The sequence below is a fragment of the Girardinichthys multiradiatus genome, chromosome 13 (assembly GCF_021462225.1).
Source record: "Girardinichthys multiradiatus isolate DD_20200921_A chromosome 13, DD_fGirMul_XY1, whole genome shotgun sequence".
Classification (NCBI taxonomy): Eukaryota; Metazoa; Chordata; class Actinopteri; order Cyprinodontiformes; family Goodeidae; genus Girardinichthys; species Girardinichthys multiradiatus.
The window spans coordinates 33,074,027-33,094,396 of record NC_061806.1 but is presented as its reverse complement, the minus strand read 5'-3'; the positions used below and the strand labels follow the sequence as shown (position 1 = coordinate 33,094,396).

The window sequence follows — 20,370 nt, the reverse complement described above, 5'->3', positions numbered from 1 at the left end:
TTGCAGTTTTTTAAGCATTTCTTGTCATAAATCCTATGACTAATAAAACCTTGTTCTAGTACAACTTATGTTTCCTAACCTAAGGACACAAGTTGCAACTTTACATTTATACTTAGCTTCTATTCATTTAAAGAGAAGGAAACAACAATTTTATTGTAGTCAAAACCACAAGACCTGCAATCATCATCTCTTGTTCTTATTGTTAATTCTTTCAATTTCTCCTGGGTTAAAAAGTCAAATAAAACATTTGTTGACATCATATGCTGATATCAGCATCTGTTAACTGTTGTTATGTATACCTGTTAAACCTGCTGACATAAAGGAATCTAATGCATCCACATGGCAGAACAGTGCTTCTGCATCAGTTTGTTTTCTCTAAGTCTTCCTGCTATGCTTTGTCTCTTGTGGCTCGTTAGAGTTAATCCAGTCACTCTCTCCATTTTTCTCAACATCTAATCAGAGTCTTTGATGATCTGACACTGTTTTCATCATGATCCTCTTCTTTATCACAAAACTCTGTGAAGAACTGCCTTGAACAGCAACATTTCATCTCCCCTTCCACTTGTTTTCTCATAAAATGTCTATTAATCTGAAGGCCTGCAATGCATTGGGGACTGAGATTTTCTCAGTCCCTTCTACAGCTTTTAGTGCTTAGTTAATGTACAGTAACAGTGAATGATAAACAATAAAAATGTTCTCTTTATTACAGGCATTAAATCTTAAGCTACTCAGCAGCCAGCTTTTTCCAGTTGACATACAGCATGCTCTTCCCTTTGATGGAAAAAAAGGTAACTCTTGGAGGAATGCAGAAAACCAGTTAATTCTAAGGATTTTTTTCTGAATCTTCACCAGTGGCACAAAAAATTATGGTGGGTGTTGTATTTACTCTTCAGCTGCTCATCAGCTGCTCATTGAAAGGGACTGAAAAAAATTGTGAAATCAGGTCAAATCATTACTGATTAGGAATCTTCACATCATATGTTCCTAATTCACAAACATACTAATTCCTTAAGCTTCGAAAACACTATCTTATCTTTAACTTCAAGATTTCTTTAAGGATAATGGCAGGATCACATCTCACTGCCACATGAAGCTATAATGTCAGCCATCCCATCCATCTATCCATTATACCCGCTTCATCCACACAGGGTTGTGGGTGGAGCTGGTGCCTATCTCCAGCAGTCTACAGGCGAGATGCGGCGTACACCCTGGACAGGTTGCCAGTCCATCGCAGGGCAACACACAAGACAACCAACAATGCACACACACATTCACAGCTAGGAGCAATTTAGAGAGACCAATTAACCTGACAGTCACGTTTTGGGGCTGTGGGAGGAAGCCAGAGTACCAGGCGAGAACTCATGCATGCATGGGGAAAACATGGAAACTCCATGCAAAAAGACCCCCGGGCGAATTAAGGACCTTCTTGCTGCAAGGCAACAGTGCTCCCAACTGCGCCATCATGCTGTCCCAATAATGTCAGCCAAAAATTACCTTCAAACTGCCAAATAATCTGGGTTAAACTTTGTCCCTTCAAACTGTATTTCACCTTTGTAAACTACAGAAATGAACATTTCCCTCAAAATCCTGGTCAGGCATTAAGGGAATGACCGCATCAAGCCATCCATCCATGCACATATAAAGCCCATATTCACATGTCTCCAGGGTTACAGTTTGAACAGATGGGCTTCAAACAACCCACTGAAGTTACAAAAAGTGCATTTAATGCCACCCCATAACTGTGCATGATCTTAGCAGGAAAGGATTTAACACCATCAAGAATCCACAGGCTCCAGGACTCTGAGCACTGATACTCAGGGACCCAACTTCATAAAATTAAACACCATAGTAAAACATAAAATCTTCCAAAAGATAACCTCCATCATATTTATCAAAGACCAAATAACCGGATTGGATTAAATCCATCATATTGGACCCTATTTTTAAGGCACTTGATGTAAAAAAATAAAAAATAAAAAATCCTAAATTATTCCGACAAAGAAGAATAAAACTTTCATGGTAATAAATATTTTTATGCAGCTATTGATTGCTCCTCTGTCTAGACACATTCGTACTTCCTGATCCAACTCAATATGAACCCCACATTATTTTAAACCTCTTCTTCTCGAAACACATTCTGTGGATTATTTCTTCAAACATTTTCTAAAAAGAAAACAGAATCAAATTAAGCAAGAGCTCTCTTCCTTACCGTCTCCTCTGCTCTGTCTCCCTTGGCACTGATGTAAGTCAGTCGATAATGGCGGACATTTCTGGAGTCCACAGCCTGCCATGACACCCGCATGCTAAATGTGGTTTCTTCATCGATCCTCAGATTCTTCACTGCATAACGAGGAGCTAGAGGATCACAGACGGAGAAAAGAGAAAAATGAATAAATAAATTAAATCGCTCAGCAGATCAGAGTCACAGAAACTCAGTGAAGCACAAAACTGTCACACTGTGAGATGGAAAAAGATGATGATATCAAAATCTTTTGACATTTAATTTACTTCAAATTCATATTGGTGTCTTGATGATATCAAAACCTTTCCATGCAGAATGTTTCAAAGTTTCACAATGGGAGATAAGCCCCTCTGCTAAAGATGAAGAAACAGATTTTACACTGAAATTGAACCTAAAAACTTCTAATCAGATAGCCTTTGCCTGATTTTTCCCCATAATCTTTGTAATATACAAAAACTGTCATGTTTTAAAAACTAATGAATCCCAGTGACATAATAGAATAAAGTCCCTTGGATAAGTTATAATACCTCTTCCCTTTTACACAACTGTATTTAATTTAAATTTTATGTAGTAAAAGTACTATACATTGTGTATTTTTCCATTAACTTTGATCAGCTTCCCTGTCTGTGCTGCATAAAACAACTTCTCAGCTTGATGGTGCAACTACCATGTTTCACACTTGTGATGTGTATTGTTAGTTTTCCACCATGAAGCATGTATCTATGCCATCTGTACATGTATAGAATTCATTTACAATGAATGTCCCTAGAGGAAGTGTAATGTTCACAATAAATTAAAATGGATAAAGGGAGATCTGCAAAGTAAATTAGGGGCAACAGAAAAGGCCAGGGAGAGTGAAGGAGAGAAAGGAAAACAACACACAGTGACTGAAATGCTTACTTATTGTCCTTGTGGTTGTTGTAGCAACTGTAGTTGTCCTCTTAGCTGAAAATTATGAATAATAAATGTATTAGCTTGAAACCAAGTTAATCTTACTGAAATTGTCTGGAAGTTTTGAAAGCGCAGTTTTTATAAAGTATTTTATGAGAAGATTGAATTTACCGGTGGTTTCTATTAGAATGACCTCATCACTTTCAGCCTCGTTTGCATAGACAGCAGTCAGGAGGATTTCATATTCTGAGGCAGGCTCTAGTCCTTTAATCAGATAAGTGTTAATGTTTCCATTCACCAGAACCTGAAACAAAAGAAAGATAAAGTTTCAGATAGGTGCAAAAATGTACAGCTGAAAAGCCAAAGAAGATAAAAGGTGAAATCTTACCAAAAGGTTTATACATGTACTAATTCAGATATACAGGGGTTGGACAATGAAACTGAAACACCTGGTTTTAGACCACAATAATTTATTAGTATGGTGTAGGGCCTCCTTTTGTGGCCAATACAGCATCAATTCGTCTTGGGAATGACATATACAAGTCCTGCACAGTGGTCAGAGGGATTTTAAGCCATTCTTCTTGCAGGATAGTGGCCAGGTCACTACGTGATACTGGTGGAGGAAAATGTTTCCTGACTCGCTCCTCCAAAACACCCCAAAGTGGCTCAATAATATTTAGATCTGGTGACTGTGCAGGCCATGGGAGATGTTCAACTTCACTTTCATGTTCATCAAACCAATCTTTCACCAGTCTTGCTGTGTGTATTGGTGCATTGTCATCCTGATACACGGCACCGCCTTCAGGATACAATGTTTGAACCATTGGATGCACATGGTCCTCAAGAATGGTTTGGTAGTCCTTGGCAGTGACACGCCCATCTAGCACAAGTATTGGGCCAAGGGAATGCCATGATATGGCAGCCCAAACCATCACTGATCCACCCCCATGCTTCACTCTGGGCAGGCAACAGTCTGAGTGGTACGCTTCTTTGGGGCTTCACCACACCGTAACTCTCCCGGATGTGGGGAAAACAGTAAAGGTGGACTCATCAGAGAACAATACATGTTTCAAGATTTGCGCTCCTTGCACCATTGAAACCGACTTTTGGCATTGGCATTGAGTGACCAAAGGTTTGGCTATAGAAGTCCACCGTGTATATTGACCCTGTGGAGCTCCCGACGGACAGTTCTGGTGGAAACAGGAGAGTTGAGGTGCACATTTAATTCTGCCGTGATTTGGGCAGCCGTGGTTTTATGTTTTTTGGATACAATCCGGGTTAGCACCCGAACATCCCTTTCAGACAGCGTTCTCTTGCGTCCACAGTTAATCTTGTTGGATGTGGTTCGTCCTTCTTGGTGGTATGCTGACATTATCCTGGATACCGTGGCTCTTGATACATCACAAAGACTTTTGTATTTTGTGTGTTTTTATGTTTTTCGAGCCACAATACTGTGGTGTTGGGCCATAATCCCGTGGTCTCATTCAGTAGAGAGGAACTTCTCAACATCAGAGAGTCCTCTCTTGGGATTTTTTCACCATCTTTCATCGATCCGAGGTTCACTGAGCTCCTGGCAAGCGGAGCTGCAGCACTATACGGGATACTGTGCCAAAAGCGTCGGAGGGGAAACCGTGCTGGCGTGCTGGTAAAGCTCCGCAAAAGAGGACTTCGCATACCACTGCCTTCAATCCACCTGGCATATGTCCGCTCTCTAAGCAACAAGATGGACGAGCTGCTTCTTCTCACCAGTAAAAACACAGACCTCCGCGTATCAGCAGTTCTCTGCTTCACCGAGACATGGCTGAGTGAAAACATCCCGGACCGCGCACTGCTGATGCCGAGCTTCCAGCTGTTAAGAGCGGATCGCAGCACGGAGATATTGGGGAAGAGGCGATGTGGCGGAATCTGCTTTTATATAAATGAAGGTTGGTGCAGAGACATAAAAGTGCTGGGGAAAACATGTAGTCCGGATCTGGGGTCATTTTCCATAATCTGTAAACCGTTTTATTCACCGAGAGAGTTTTCCTCGTTTATAATAATTGTCTCATATTTTCCACCGCATGGCTGCACTTCTGCCACAGAAAAACATCTTGCTGAGCTGATTACAGATGTGGAGAAAAAATACATGGACTCTTTCATCATAATACTGGGAGATTTTAACAGAGCAAACCTCTCATGTACTCCCCAAATACAGACAGCATATTAAGTGTCCCACCAGAGACAAAAACACACTGGACCATTGTTACACAGCTTTAAAGGACTCATATCATGCTGTTACCAGGGCTGCTCTGGGTTTTTCGGATCATTATCTAATCCACCTCATCCCAACTTACAGACAGAGACTAAGAGCTTCCAAACCCAAGGTTCACACTGTTAAGAAGTGGACTGAGGAATCAAAGCAGATGCTCCAGGCCTGCTTTGAATGCAAAGACTGGACTGTTTTTGAAACTTCAGCCACTGACTTAAACCAACTAACTGATGTGGTGACATCATACATTAGTTTCTGTGAGGACATGTGTGTACAGACCAAAACCTTTGCACCTTTGGGAATAACAAGCCATGGTTTACTCCACACCTCAGGAATCTGCGCAGGGAAAAGGAAGAAGCTCACAGCAGTGGAGATTGGGTGCGGTACAGGCAGGCCAGGAACAGATTAACAAAGGAGATCAAAACAGCCAAGAGAAGCTACAGTGAGAAGCTTAAGAACAGCCTTTCTTCTGGTGACACTTCAGCTGTATGGACAGGTCTGAGAAACCTGACTGCCTATAGGAGCCCCCCCACCCTTCCTGAACAGAGTCCTTGCCTGGCCAACCGTCTGAATGGCTTCTACTGCAGACATGACAAGAAGCCATTTACACCTCAAATCATCTCCTCCACATCCCATTCAGGAACAAATTCCTCCCACAAAGCTACCAACCCCCCACCTTCAGATCCTCTGCCTGCACTAAAGATCTCCGAGGAAGATGTAAATAGGCTCTTTCAGCGCATGAAAAAAAAAGAAAGCTGGAGGACCTGATAACGTCTCCCCGTCATGCCTGAAAGCCTGTGCAAATCAACTCGCTCCGATCTTCACAAGGATCTTCAACAAATCACTGGAGAAGTGTGAGGTCCCCTCCTGCCTCAAACGATCCACCATCATCCCGGTTCCCAAGAAACCCACCATCCTAGGATTAAATGACTACAGGCTTGTAGCCCTGACGTCTGTGGTCATGAAATCCTTTGAGCGGCTGGTGTTGAAGCACCTGAAAGACATCACAGGCCCACTGCTGGACCCCCTGCAGTTTGCTTACCGAGCAAACAGGTCGGCAGATGATGCTGTTAACTTAGGTCTACACTTTATCCTGCAACACCTCGACCACCCAGGAACGTACGCCAGGATCCTGTTTGTAGACTTCAGCTCGGCCTTCAACACCATCATACCAGACTTCCTCCACCAGAAGCTCAACCAGCTCAACATCCCAGCCTCCACCTGTCAGTGGATCAACCGCTTCCTGACGGACCGACAGCAGCAGGTGAGACTGGGGAGCATCTTCTCCCGATCCAGATCAATAAATACTGGTGCCCCCCAGGGGTGTGTTCTATCCCCACTCCTCTTCTCCCTGTACACAAATGACTGCACCTCATCGGACCCGTGAAACTCCCTAAGTTTACAGATGACACCACTGTCATTGGACTGATCCAGTACGGTGATGAGTCTGCATACAGACAGCAGGTGGATCAGCTGGTACACTGGTGCGGTCAGAACTACCTTGAACTCAACCCACTCAAGACTGTGAAAATGGTGGTGGACTTTCGGAGAACACCACCCCCATACACCCCCCTCACCATCCTCAACAACACTATATCGGCCGTGGACCACTTCAGGTTCTTAGGAACCACCATCTCTGAGGACCTGAGATGGTCTTCACACATAGACACTGTTCGAAAGAAGGCCCAGCAGAGACTGTACTTCCTGAGGCAACTCAAGAAGTTCAACCTTCCACAGGAGCTGATGGTCATCTTCTACACTGCCATCATTCAGTCTGTCCTGTCTTCATCCATCTCAGTGTGGTTTGGCTCATCCACAAAACTGGACAGGTTCAGACTGCAACGAATAATCAGGAATGCAGAGAGAATCATCAGGGCTGACCTTCCCTCCATCCAGGACTTATACAGGTCAGTAAAAGAGCTCCTAAAATTTCTGCAGACCCCACACACCCTGCACATAAACTGTTTAGAGTTTTACCTTCAGGCCGCCGCTACAGAGCACTGTTCACTAAAACCAGCTGCCACAGAGACAGTTTCTTCCCCCAGGCTGTTTCTCTGTTGAACATTCAATAGAATACAGAACAACAGCATACAGATGTTGCAAATGCACCTTTTTATTATATATGTGTATATTGTACATTGTAAATATGTATATTCTGTAATACAAAAACAAAACCAAAGAGCACAGTGTACCGGAGTCAAATTCCTTGTTTGTATGTACGAAAGCTGATTCTGATTCTGATTCTGAAAGACTTGCTGTCTTGGTCACAGATGCGCCAGCAAGATGTGCACCAAAAATGTGTCCTCTTTTGAACTCTGGTATGTCACCCATAATGTTTTGTGCATTTCAATATTTTGAGCAAAACTGTGCTCTTACCCTGCTAATTGAACCTTCACACTCTGCTCTTACTGGTGCAATGTGCAATCAATGAAGACTGGGTACCAGGCTGGTCCAATTTAGCCATGAAACCTCCCACACTAAAATGACAGGTTTCAGTTTCATTGTCCAAACCCTGTACAATTAATTATGGTACAGAACAACATTAGGAAAAAGCAAATGTGATATTATTGTAGAGAACTGTGATGGTACTATTGGTTACAATTAAACCATATCTTCATGTGTTTTGTCATTTTGTTATATCATCACAATGTTTCCATCACTCTGAGGTCATTAATATCTATAGCAGATGTGGCCAACGGGACTAGTGTGAATTCATCCGACGTTCAAATATAATAGTAGCCTACAGCGCTTTCATGAATGGTACTTAAAAATGTATTTGGTTGAATAAATATTGCATTCGAACAGATCTTGTGATTTGGCACACACTGATATTGCGCTGATAACCGTGATTTTGATACATGGTGCAGCCATTTTTCAGAAGTAAAAAAAAGATACAGAAAAAATAAAGGGGCTTAAAAAAAATTACTTTAACCCTACCTCCATATTCTAAACAGATCCTAATATTACCTCCCCCACTGCTAATAATGATAAACTCAAAGTCATATTGATGTATTCATGTCCATATTTTTCCAACATTTATTTATGACAAAAACTAGCAGTAAATCAAAATATAAAATAAAAAAAAATAAAAAATTATAAGTGCACAAAATGAAAATAAATCATAAGTAAATTAAATCATGACTAAAGTTATAATTAACACAAAAACAACTCACTTAAACTGGCTAAACGTAAATGACAAATAGACATTTTTTAAATAAATTCAATCTCAGACTGAAGGACCTGAGAGGACTTTTCCAGAGACAAGGGCCACCAGAAGACCTGAGAGACATGGAGGATTTTTCAGAACAAAACAAAACAACTAATGTATAGAGACAATTAAATGGAACATTTTAAATAAATAAAAGAAAAACTGAGTAATTTTCCTGATTTGATCACACTTATCTATAGTTACCAAATCTGCCTCTGGCAAGCTTAATCCCTTGCAAAACCAACCCTTTGCATATCCTGTTTCAATAGATCCATCTTTTGTTGGTCCATATTCAACAACTTTCATCCATTTTATCCTCTATCCCACCAAATTACTCAAATTACATCAGTCTTGTCTCTCTACCAGTTCACTTCACTTAACACCTCCAGCTGTCTCCATAGATGTTGTCTGTGCATTAATCTCCAAATCACCTCCAAACCTCCAAGATGGTTGGGGTTGTTAAATGGTAAATGGACTGAACTTATATAGCACTTTACACTAGCACCACATTCACCCAATCGCACTCACTAACGCTCACACATTCATACACCAATACGCAGATCAGTAGGCAACTTGAGGTTACACACACACACATATATATATATATATATATATATATATATATATATATATATATATACATGTTATGATTCTGGCACGTCTGCTCTATCCTTTCTCCCTGGCTGCAATCAGCAAATTAGATGCACCTGGTGGCTGCTGCTGTGCAGTGCAAACTGTGGCATGCCATACACCTGTGTCTTTCCTGATATATACCGACTCTGACAAGCAGACGGTGCCAGATTTTTGATAGCCATTCGTGTGAGTAGATATCCAGCGTTCCTTCCTGTCTGATCATTGTTCTTGACCTTGCCTTGCCTTTTGGATCTGCCTGCTCCCTGTCGGACTATTTGGATTTTGGTTGTCGACCGTGTTTCCTGCATCTGGATTATGCCTCTGCCTGCCCCTTGCCTGACACCTCTTGTTCTGATCGTTGACCCTGTTTCTGTCCTTGGATTATTGAGCCAGCCAAGCCCTCGGATTATTCAGCCTGGAGTCCCTTCTTACCTGGGCTGTGGAGATCACTGCCTGCCACCCACTGAGGTTTCCCCTCTGGGTTTCAAGTTCCACTCAAGATAAAAGCAGGTTAGTGGCTTTTCTGATCCCTGCAAAATCTGGAGAGACTACAAGTCACTAATCCCTCTTTCTGCCTCAGTGATTCCTGGAAGCTGTGAGGAGTGTTTCCTGTGACGTTTTCCTGTGGCTGAATAAACCTTTTGAACTTTCAGTACTGTGTCTGGCTGAATCTTGGGTCTGCCTTTTTCTGATTCATAGCAATACAGTACAGACCAAAAGTTTGGACACACCTTCTCATTCAAAGATTTGTCTTTATTTTCATGACTATGAATATTGTAGCTTCACACTGAAGGCATCAAAACTATGAATTAACACATGTGGAATTATATACTGAACAAAAAAGTGTGAAACAACTGAAAATATGTCTTATATTCTAGGTTCTTCAAAGAAGCCACCTTTTGCTTTGATTACTGCTACACACACTCTTGGCATTCTGTTGATGAGCTTCAAGAGGTAGTCACCTGAAATGGTTTTCACTTCACAGGTGTGCCCTGTCAGGTTTAATAAGTGGGAGTTCAAGCCTTATAAATGGGGTTGGGACCATCAGTTGTGTTGTAAAGGAGGTGGATACAATACACAGCTGATAGTCCTACTGAATAGACTGTTAGAATTTGTATTATCGCAAGAAAAAAGGAGCTAAGTAAAGAAAAACGAGTGGTCATCATTACTTTAAGAAATGAAGGTCAGTCAGTCCAAACAATTGGGAAAACTTTGAAAGTGTCCCCAAGTGCAGTCGCAAAAACCATCAAGCGCTACAAAGAAACTGGCTCACATGAGGACCGCCCCAGGAAAGGAAGACCAAGAGTCTCCTCTGCTGCGGACTATAAGTTCATCCGAGTCACCAGCCTCAGAAATCGCAGGTTAACAGCAGCTCAGATTAGAGAACAGGTCAATGCCACACAGAGTTCTAGCAGCAGACACATCTCTAGAACAACTGTTAAGAGGAGACTCTGTGAATCAGGCCTTCATGGTAAAATAGCTGCTAGGAAACCACTGCTGAGGACAGGCAACAAGCAGAAGAGACTTGTTTGGGCTAAAGAACACAATGAATGGACTTTAGACCAGTGGAAATCTGTGCTTTGGTCTGATGAGTCCAAGTTTGAGATCTTTGGTTCCAACCACCGTGTCTTTGTGCGGCGCAGAAGAGGTGAACGGATGGACTCTACATGCCTGGTTCCCACCGTGAAGCATATAGGAGGAGGTGTGATGATGTGGGGGTGCTTTGCTGGTGACACTGTTGGGGATTTATTCAAAATTGAAGGCATACTGAACCAGCATGGCTACCACAGCATCTTGCAGCGGCATGCTATTCCATCCGGTTTGTGTTTAGTTGGACCATCATTTATTTTTCAACAGGACAATGACCCCAAACACACCTCCAGGCTGTGTAAGGGCTATTTGACCAAGAAGGAGAGTGATGGGGTGCTGTGCCAGACGGCCTGGCCTCCACAGTCACCGGACCTGAACCCAATCGAGATGGTTTGGGGTGAGCTGGACCGCAGAGTGAAGGCAAAAGGGCCAACAAGTGCTAAGCATCTCTGGTAACTCCTTCAAGACTGTTGGAAAACCATTTCAGGTGACTACCTCTTGAAGCTCATCAACAGAATGCCAAGAGTGTGTGGAGCAGTAATCAAAGCAAAAGGTGGCTACTATGAAGAACCTAGAATATAAGACATATTTTCAGTTGTTTCACACTTTTTTGTTCAGTATATAATTCCACATGTGTTAATTCATAGTTTTGATGCCTTCAGTGTGAAGCTACAATATTCATAGTCATGAAAATAAAGAAAACTCTTTGAATGAGAAGGTGTGTCCATATATATATATATATATATATATATATATATATATATATATATATATCCAGTGTTTGGAGGGATGGTAATCTTAAGAAAAAAGTAGGTTATTGTTTTTGTCTTTAAGGACAGGTGAAGAAAAAAAAGACAGAGAAACTTCCTTGAAATTCTTCTACAACGGGAAAGGATTAAAAACATATTTTAAGGGCTTTATAGAAGAGCCAAAAATGAAAAATAATTTAATTTTCATGGAAACCTTTCTTTTTTAGGTTCTGAGAAAACACAATCCTGCTATTTTGCTGCAGTAAAATGCAAAGCTTTTAAGAAAATAAATGGAAAGCAGGGAAATAAAAAGGCTTTTCACCACTTTGATAATTTTTTGTTTATGTTTGAAATTCATAAAAATATGTGCTGTTGCTAGTTATTTTTTTCATCTAATTTCTGACAAACCTAAAGGAATATCATCCAACAAATCAAAGCAGATCGTAACACGAGGAATTGTTAATTGCATCTGATCGATCATATTGAACTATTCATTTAATCAAATGGATGCAAAGAGGCAGAGAATTTCTGATGCAACCATAGCAACACAGCTGTGTTGAAAATTATGTGACCACTTTCCTACAGCTGCAAGTTTTTAGGCATTAGCTTACCAACAACAAGATTGCTTGTTAGAATGGCTAAAATGCTCAGTTACATCTGGATCTGACATTACATCTTGAGATTAGCTTGATTTCAATGATCAGACTGGATGTATAAAACATTTAAAAAAATTAACAAATCTGAGAACATTTTAGGTGGGCTAATTAATAAATCTTGGTCATGAGGAGGCATGTCATTAATCAACATTATACAATGGGGCTGCATTTTTCTGTGTTTCTTAATGTCAGGTAACTCCTTCTTCTTCATCAAATAGATTGTCATTCACACCAGGAATAAAGAACAGGCCTTTACTACGAAATAAAGTAACCTTAACAACAAGCAAGACAGTATAGATACATAAAATATAAGAATAACCTTATCAACTTTTAATATTTTCTACCATAATTTGCTTAATTTATTTACAGAGGTAACCATCAAAATGTTTAACAAACCTCCTCACTGTCACTCCCATCCGTAGGTGTCCAGATGAGTCGATACAGCACCACATCAGAGGCGGGGTGCTGCCATGATACCCTGAAGCTGTCTGAGGAGACATCGCTGCTCCTCAGATCCAGCGGGTCTGGGACCACCTCTACATAACAACAAACAATTAGCTAAACAATCTCTTTAAATTTCAACTTCCTTTTTTTTTTTTTTTATAAGAATGAAAATTTAAAAAAGTCCCTACGTGTGGTGAAACTTTCGGTCATCCCTGCAGCTTCTCCTTCTTTGTAGACAGCAAAGACCCCTACTGTGTACTCGGTCAGGGAGGTGAGGTTTTTAAGCAAATAGCTTGTCACAGCACCAAGGTCCACCTGTGCAACATAAAACCAAACATCTTGTTTAATGTAAAAAGATCCACAGACGTTTTTTTATGTTGTTTGATTTGAGCAACAGGTTAAAAGTTTAAAAAGGTTTGAGCAGCAGAAGTCTGAAGGACTAGTTCACCTCATTAGTTTGGACTCCGCTGGTCTTGACGTACATGATGCGGTAGCCTCGGACCAACCTTGAAGGGGATTCCCACATGATGCGAATGGAGCTGTGGTTCACGTCTGAGAAACGTAGGTTCCTTGCTGGGAGCAGTGGTACTAAAGAACAGAAAAAAATCATCTGTAAATAGAAACTATATTTTGCTTTTCAAATGTTACAGCACTAGATGAGAAGACACCAAAACATTTACCAAATAGCTCCAACTAGGAAGGAGAAAAACACAGAAAAAAATAAACTTGCCATCAATCATCAAACTAATTAAGCAGAAACAGAAATAAAATTGCCACAACTAACACAAACATTTTGCTTTCTCTGTCTCTCTCACACTCTCATCAGGTTTAAAACAAGAGTTTTTGGACTCCACTATTTTTAATTATAAAGTGGACAGAACCTTATTACATCACTCCAACTCCCTGAAGCTCTGCTCCAACTTCTTCTCCTGCTTTGATTCTTTCCTTATTCTCTCCGTGCCCCTGCAAAGGTCTAAAGAAACGTCCTCTCCTCTGTAGTTTTAAATTCAGCGTGGAAACCTGACATACTCGGATGCATACAAACATTTCTGCTTCAAATTTCTGTTCTGGTTTCTTTAAAATAAGGGGAAGAGAAAAATCCTGATTGTTCTCTGCATTCCTTCACCTCAATTATACTGAGGGTCACGGCAAAGACAAACCAGCTGAAAGATAAAGTGAGGCATGGGAGGACATACTGCCACTGCTTTTACTGTAAGCTGTGCCTCGGTCAGCAGGATGGAAAATTAAAAAAGTTAAAAGATAGGAAAGTTTGCAAAGTTTCTTAATGCATAAATCTGTGAACAATATACATTAAACAGTTCATTTATATGATGCCAGAGCTTGCAAAGGTGTCCCTAAATGTCACAGAAGCTAGCTTTGTCTTTGCATTATTACTTGTGAATTATGTTTATTTTTTAAGAAGGCTTATTTTTCAGTAATAGGACTTTTTATACTTTCATAAAGTACAGATAAATCTAAAACCATGAATCATACCCCAAATGCTTTAGGAATTGAGAACTAAATCCAGTGTCAGACCCAGAAGAGAGGAAGGGATAAAATGAAATAAATGATAAACTGTTTTTAAAGTGATTTTCTCTTCAACAAGTGGCATAATTTATTTCCAGATTAGAGTAATCAAATGAGTCCAGAAAACCTAACAAACAATCCCAAACCTTTATATCCCTAAATTTGGACTCTTAGACATATTCACCATTTTCTTAGCACATACTAAGTTAGTGCAAGCAGGAATAATAACCGGTTGTGTCAATCTTTTACAATCCACTGAGAAGTTTTGACCCACTCTTATTTGCCAAACGGCTTTTATTCCACCAGACTCAAGGGTTTTTAAGCAACTGTTTAAGGTCACACCATAGCATCTATTTCAATTTAATTTAGGTCTGGACTTAGACTAGGCCAACCGAAAGTTCATTCCCTTAGTTTATTCTTTTAACCATTCAGAGTCTTGTTTTAGATCATTGTCTTGCTGCATAGCTTAACATGATGTTTGTCTGGTTGCTTTTGAGACCTCCTGGATGAGTCTTCGATGTCTCATTGGAGTACTTTTGGTATATCAGACACTCTTTGGAAGGTTCACGACTGTTTCATGTTTTCTCCATTTACGGAAAATTACTCTCACTGTGGTTCGATGGAAGCCTCGGAAATGCCTCTGTGAACAAATTCTAGACTGATAGATGTTAATGACGTTGTTTCTCTTCTCATCTTTTCTTTAAAGCAACCCATGATTTCTTGTTTTTTGTTGTTGTTGCCTACTTCATGTTGTCAGACAAGTTCTATTGAAGGGATTGTTGGATACTACAGATCTGACATCATTCAGGCTTGGTTGGGACTAGTGTAAATTGAATTTAGCATCTAAGAAACTTTTCCATCTCGCAATAAACTCATACATTTACAAGGGGGGAGATTGCTTTAATACAGCACTTAGATACTGGAATCTGTATAGATAATATGGTGCATAGATGGGGTAGATTTGATATGTATTACCATATTAGGTACAAATAATTAAAATCCCTCTTGATTGGTGATAAAGGGACACTTTTTGTCTATGTTTTGATGCATTCAGTATGCAGTATGTGTTATACTGGAAAAAAAACCAAGATGCTATCCTCATACTTTCATCACATCCAGCATAGGACCATGTTTTGAAGCACTATGGTGTTTATTGTTTGGTATGGTGCATTTTTAATCAAGGTCATTTGCCTTTTTACACAACAGTGATAATCAGAGTGCATTATAGTTTAACAATGGAAGAAGTAACAGTTCCTCATTTTGTCAGGTCTTTTTACAAAATGAGGGATGAGAGGCTTCAGAGAGTTGTAGGATCTGAATAAAAAGAATAAATGAGTGCAGATTAAACCTCCATCATGCATTGTCCAGCCTCATCATGAGGCTTGGTAGCTGACAATAATGCTATTTTTTAGATCATTATGTTGATATATGCTAGGACGTAATTGTGCAAAATCACATAAAACTATGTGACAGAACAAAATGAAAGACTGCAATTTACATAAAGGAAACTTGAAAGAAAGCTCGATGAAAACAAAAATAAATAAATAAAAATAAACAATAAATTCTGTTTTTGTAGAACACATGTGCCATGCCTGAAACATTATTGTGTGAAAAGTCAACTGAGAAAGCCCTAAATCCCCTGCCACAGAAAAACAAAACAAAACAAAACTTAAAAAAAACTAGAAGTGCTACTACTAACATTAAAAATTTTAAAGCTATTCCATAGAGATTAGGATTCCCTCACTCCCTTATGGAGATGCCATAAAACACAAATTAGTAGCAATGGTGAGGATTTGGAAACACTTAAGCAAGAACAGACTCTAATCAAGGTTTTGAAACACTTAAGAAAGAGAGTGACATGCAGAAAATAGCTGTGAGAGAGGGAGCTGGAAGTATATTTTGGCATGGAAGGCTGATAGTTTGGTTTTTGTGGTTAAAAACAAAAACGTACTAGGAACGTGACTTGAACATCCTGCAGTTGCACTGACAAAGCTAAATGAAAAGAGTCAAAGATTGTGTAAGTCAAGATGGTGTAAATCAAAGTAAATATAATTACAACAGCTAATTCCACTGATTAGTCTAAACTAAAGTTCAAAACTAAAGTCGAAACCTAAGGCTAATCAGGAAAACATATCTGTTGGAGTGTTTGGGGTAAAAAACAGTTTCTTCTCAGTCTTACACTTCAGATATATACAGATCTAAAAACAAGCTAATAGTTGTGAATCTAAGTGTTCTTCATGCATAAACAGAAGTCTGTTCAATAAGGGATTTGGTTTTTTCCAAATGAACAGCAAGCAGCTGCAAGAAAATTTCAAATAACTTGAGTAGAATAGGATTTCCAAAGAGAATTAAAGCAAATTAAGCTGAGGGTGATAAAAAGCTGTAAGAAAGATTTATAGAGCTTATTACTTAAAGTCTAATATTTCTGTCTTTCACATGATTTTGCCTGAGGGCTTTGCAGAAAGGTTATTCCAAATTTTTTTTTTAAGAATCACTACCAACCCTGCTGATTAAAGACACTGTATACACAGGGATACCCTTAGATTAAAAATATATGTGACAGACATCCCTTTAAAACTACGTTCTAAAATTTCATAAAGTTAACATTACAAGTAATTTAAGTGATTTGTTTTATTTCATCCTTTAATTTCTAGGGCATGTGTGCAGATTAAATGGTTAACAGTTTGTTGACTTAGCAACACACTACAGTGCGTTGCCAAAGTATTCATACCACTTCAACTTTTGCATTTAGTCACATTAGGGAACTTTTGAAGCAAGTTTGCTGCATTGGATTTTTTAGTTTGTGGTTGCAACATAAACAAGAGGAGTATGTAGACGTCTGCATGGCATGGTTGAGACTTACATGTGGTCTGCTGGCTGGTCATGGGATCACTGGCCTCCTCTCCATACATGGCGTAAACTGTTACAGTGTATTCAGTGGCTGGAGTCAATCCTTCAAGCTCCACCTCATTTACAGAATTGTCCACCTTCACCTGTACACACGCACACAGACACAAACGCACACACAGACACAGGGCAGATGAGTATGAATGCCTCTATTTGAAATTAAATGCAACGTTTCTCACTTCAACATGTTTTGACATTCTTCCTGTTATACATCTGTCATTCTATCGCCTCTATTCATCCAGCTGCATAATTCAAACAAGCAGAGGATCAAGCTGTGAACAAGATCATTTTTTCTGAGTGAAACAATTTCAGATCCACAGCTCAGTCAGAAAATCTTTAGAAAACTCAAGGTAAAGTGAGACATGAATGCAAATTATAAAGGCTCGATAAATAGGTTGAGAATTGCAACCTTTTCAACACAGACACCCTGTCATTTCACACAGGCCCTCTGGCTTTTCAAAGACACTTTCAAGGCAGTCAATTCAATATTGGAACAAGCCCTGAGTGATGAAATCAATATTCTTAAAAAGAAAACCAAATTTTCAACAAAAATAAATCAGTCAAATACAGATCAAAAAAGGCTGAATTGCCCTTTTTGCCTATCCCCTACAAACAATCACAAAAGTAATTAAAGTACTTAAAATAGCTTTCGTTTTTAAACATGCAAATGCACTAAGAACACTGTAGAGTCTTTTCAAACTCAAAAAATGAAAATTCAAATGACTAAATTTGTTATTAATTAGCAAAAATAATTATAAGGCTGTTGAATTAATATCATGGTCTATTTTATGGAAATTAACACTATCACCACATATTTATTAGACTTTTTTTTATAGATGGTGATGATTATTTACCTCTATTTTATTATAACACAATTAACATGTAGGTTAATTAGAGGGAAAAAAAACACTTTTAGACCAAATTTGACCAGAAAAAATGACACCTCTGAGATGTTATTTCTTTTCTGGTTCAGTTCAGACGGTCCAGGAATCCCACAGCAGTTTAATGGGAGGCATGAAAGTCATTAAGTAAAGCTGACATAATCACTGCAATTTGTCTATTCTGATGAGATAAAAATAGTAAATTCCTCTGTGTATGCTCTCTCCCACTCCCCGTTTTGTTTCATTCTGAATCAAATCTTACTTTCATCTCAGTTTCAACAAACTGCTCTCGACTGAAATCCCAGAATGGTATGCGAGTGAAACTCATTAACTGGAGTCTGCCAAATTTTGGGTAATGACGTTAGAACCTCAGAGCCAGGTTCACCCTTACTTCTGGAGCACATCCATTCTTACCCTTAACTCCTTCATGACATGTGTTATTGCCATCGACCTGTAGGGGAAAGGGAAGGCAGGAATAATGAGGTCTAATGGGAAAGGAGGAGTCCCACTGGCTGTGCCTTTTTCACCGCTTATTCTCCACTGTCATATATGACTCATCTTCCATAACTGCAGACAATCTTGATGTTTTAATCATAATTTTAAAATGATGTTTGATTTGCTGATAGAATCACACAATCAGTCAGTGATTGCTAACTGATTGCATTTGCAGTGTTTTTAGGTTATTTTCTAACATGGTATCAGAATTTGTTATGCCATTTGATACATACAATGCACAGAAAAATTAAACAGTAAAATGCTTCTTTATCAATGTTTTTTTTTTTTTTCTTTCAATGCTGCTATTTTAAAAATGTGTGCCTAGTTAATATCTTGGGCTTAGGTTAAAATAGATGTCTTTTCATTTATATAGGAGAACAACAAAGGTTTATGGCAAACGGTATATTTCATTGTTACATTTAATGTCATATTTATTTTCTATGTGTTTTTGTATATTTTTACTACTTATTTTCTTTTCTTCTTAGTCTCTCAGTATGACGGCATGTCCTCACTAGGGAGCTAACTGATTGGCGGAGGGTTATTTGTTCAACCAGCTGATGCATGATCCTGTGTACCTCCTTAACCTACACATTTAGACCACATCTGAATAATTTCTTCACTTTGATGGTCATATCTAGTAGTTTTTTTTTACCAGTTTTACAAAAGGTGGAGATTATGGAGTTCTTATAAAAAGACATCTGACAAAATAATCTTTATAAGACCTGAAAAGCAATGTGTACCAGTTCTCTAGCAGAAGCTTATGAGTAAATGAGGCAAGAGAAATGCAGCACTGACTAGTAAATTTGCTGTATCCGTTACATTGTTTGTTTTCTAAATTAACTCAATTCCTCGTTTTCACAGTTTGTGGACATAAACACAGTATTTACCTCCTTCTCGTCTGCAGCTTCTTGCTCAGTCAGCGGGGCGTACAGGATCATATACCCCGAAGCCCCAGCGGCGATCTTCCAGCGGACCCCCATGGTGCTGTGAGTAATATCGAACAACTCTAGGTCGTTTACTGTGGGCAGTGCCACTGCAAGACAAAACCTCATGTTACACTGGTGAGTGTACCACATTGAAGTATTAACCATGTTCTAATGTATAATAATGTATATATATATATATATATATATATCCAAAAGCCATTAACTTTGTTGCAAGGTCAACCTGTTGCTAAATTCCCCATCATTGATCAGTGAACAGCAATTACGGAGGACAGACAATCCTACCTTCTTATGATTTAGTGTCAGGGTAAGGCCTCAGGCAGGTTTTAGAATTTGAAGGAAAGCAAAAGCTACCTGTGAATATTTAGGATCAGACCTTCTAATGGAACTCCTGCATTGTCCATATGACTCACATTTAATGTTCAATGTTGTTGCAGGACACATGCAGGTGGTATTTGTATAACATACTTAATGGTAATGATCAAATTAAGTTAAAAAATGATATTTCTCTAGTGAGCAGGGGTCATTTATCATTTTGGAGATATACAGAACAAATATTCTAAAAAGGTTTCAAAACTGCTAATAATTTCCATCATACATTTTGAAGTCCTTTAATATGAGGTGCCACAGAAACTGCTGGAGTTTTCTCCATCTGTATGGAACATAGTAATTCAGCTCTCCACCCTTTAGTGTGATTTTATACCCTTTTGCAGAATGGCAAAAAGGTATCAAATCTGTGCTAATAGGCACATTCATAGTCAAACAACTACTAAATTTCATAGGTGTTTATTTTTTTATGTTTAGCTCAAATCTATGTAAAATAAGTTATTTATTATAAAATGAGGAATCAATGTTGTAGATGGAATTATAATTGCAATTATAAAAATGAACAAATGTCGCTTTTTGGTTTTAAATAAACACAGTTAGAATATGTTAAACACAATTATAATATATG

The 20,370-nt window shown here is 39.0% G+C and overlaps 1 protein-coding gene across 6 annotated transcripts in view; it reads right to left on the bottom strand.

Annotated features, from left to right (window-relative positions):
- LOC124879176 (collagen alpha-1(XIV) chain-like) overlaps nt 1-20,370 on the bottom strand; it is a 262,372-nt gene that overhangs the window by 162,902 nt on the left and 79,100 nt on the right. For all 6 annotated transcript variants that reach the window (XM_047383584.1, XM_047383586.1, XM_047383590.1 and 3 more), the window contains 8 exons: nt 19,359-19,504; nt 17,052-17,181; nt 13,110-13,249; nt 12,850-12,976; nt 12,614-12,753; nt 3,305-3,437; nt 3,143-3,187; nt 2,210-2,355 (listed from right to left, as the gene is read on the bottom strand). In XM_047383584.1, the coding sequence (XP_047239540.1) occupies nt 2,210-2,355; nt 3,143-3,187; nt 3,305-3,437; nt 12,614-12,753; nt 12,850-12,976; nt 13,110-13,249; nt 17,052-17,181; nt 19,359-19,504 (1,007 nt within the window). The remainder of the gene's footprint in view (nt 1-2,209; nt 2,356-3,142; nt 3,188-3,304; nt 3,438-12,613; nt 12,754-12,849; nt 12,977-13,109; nt 13,250-17,051; nt 17,182-19,358; nt 19,505-20,370) is intronic.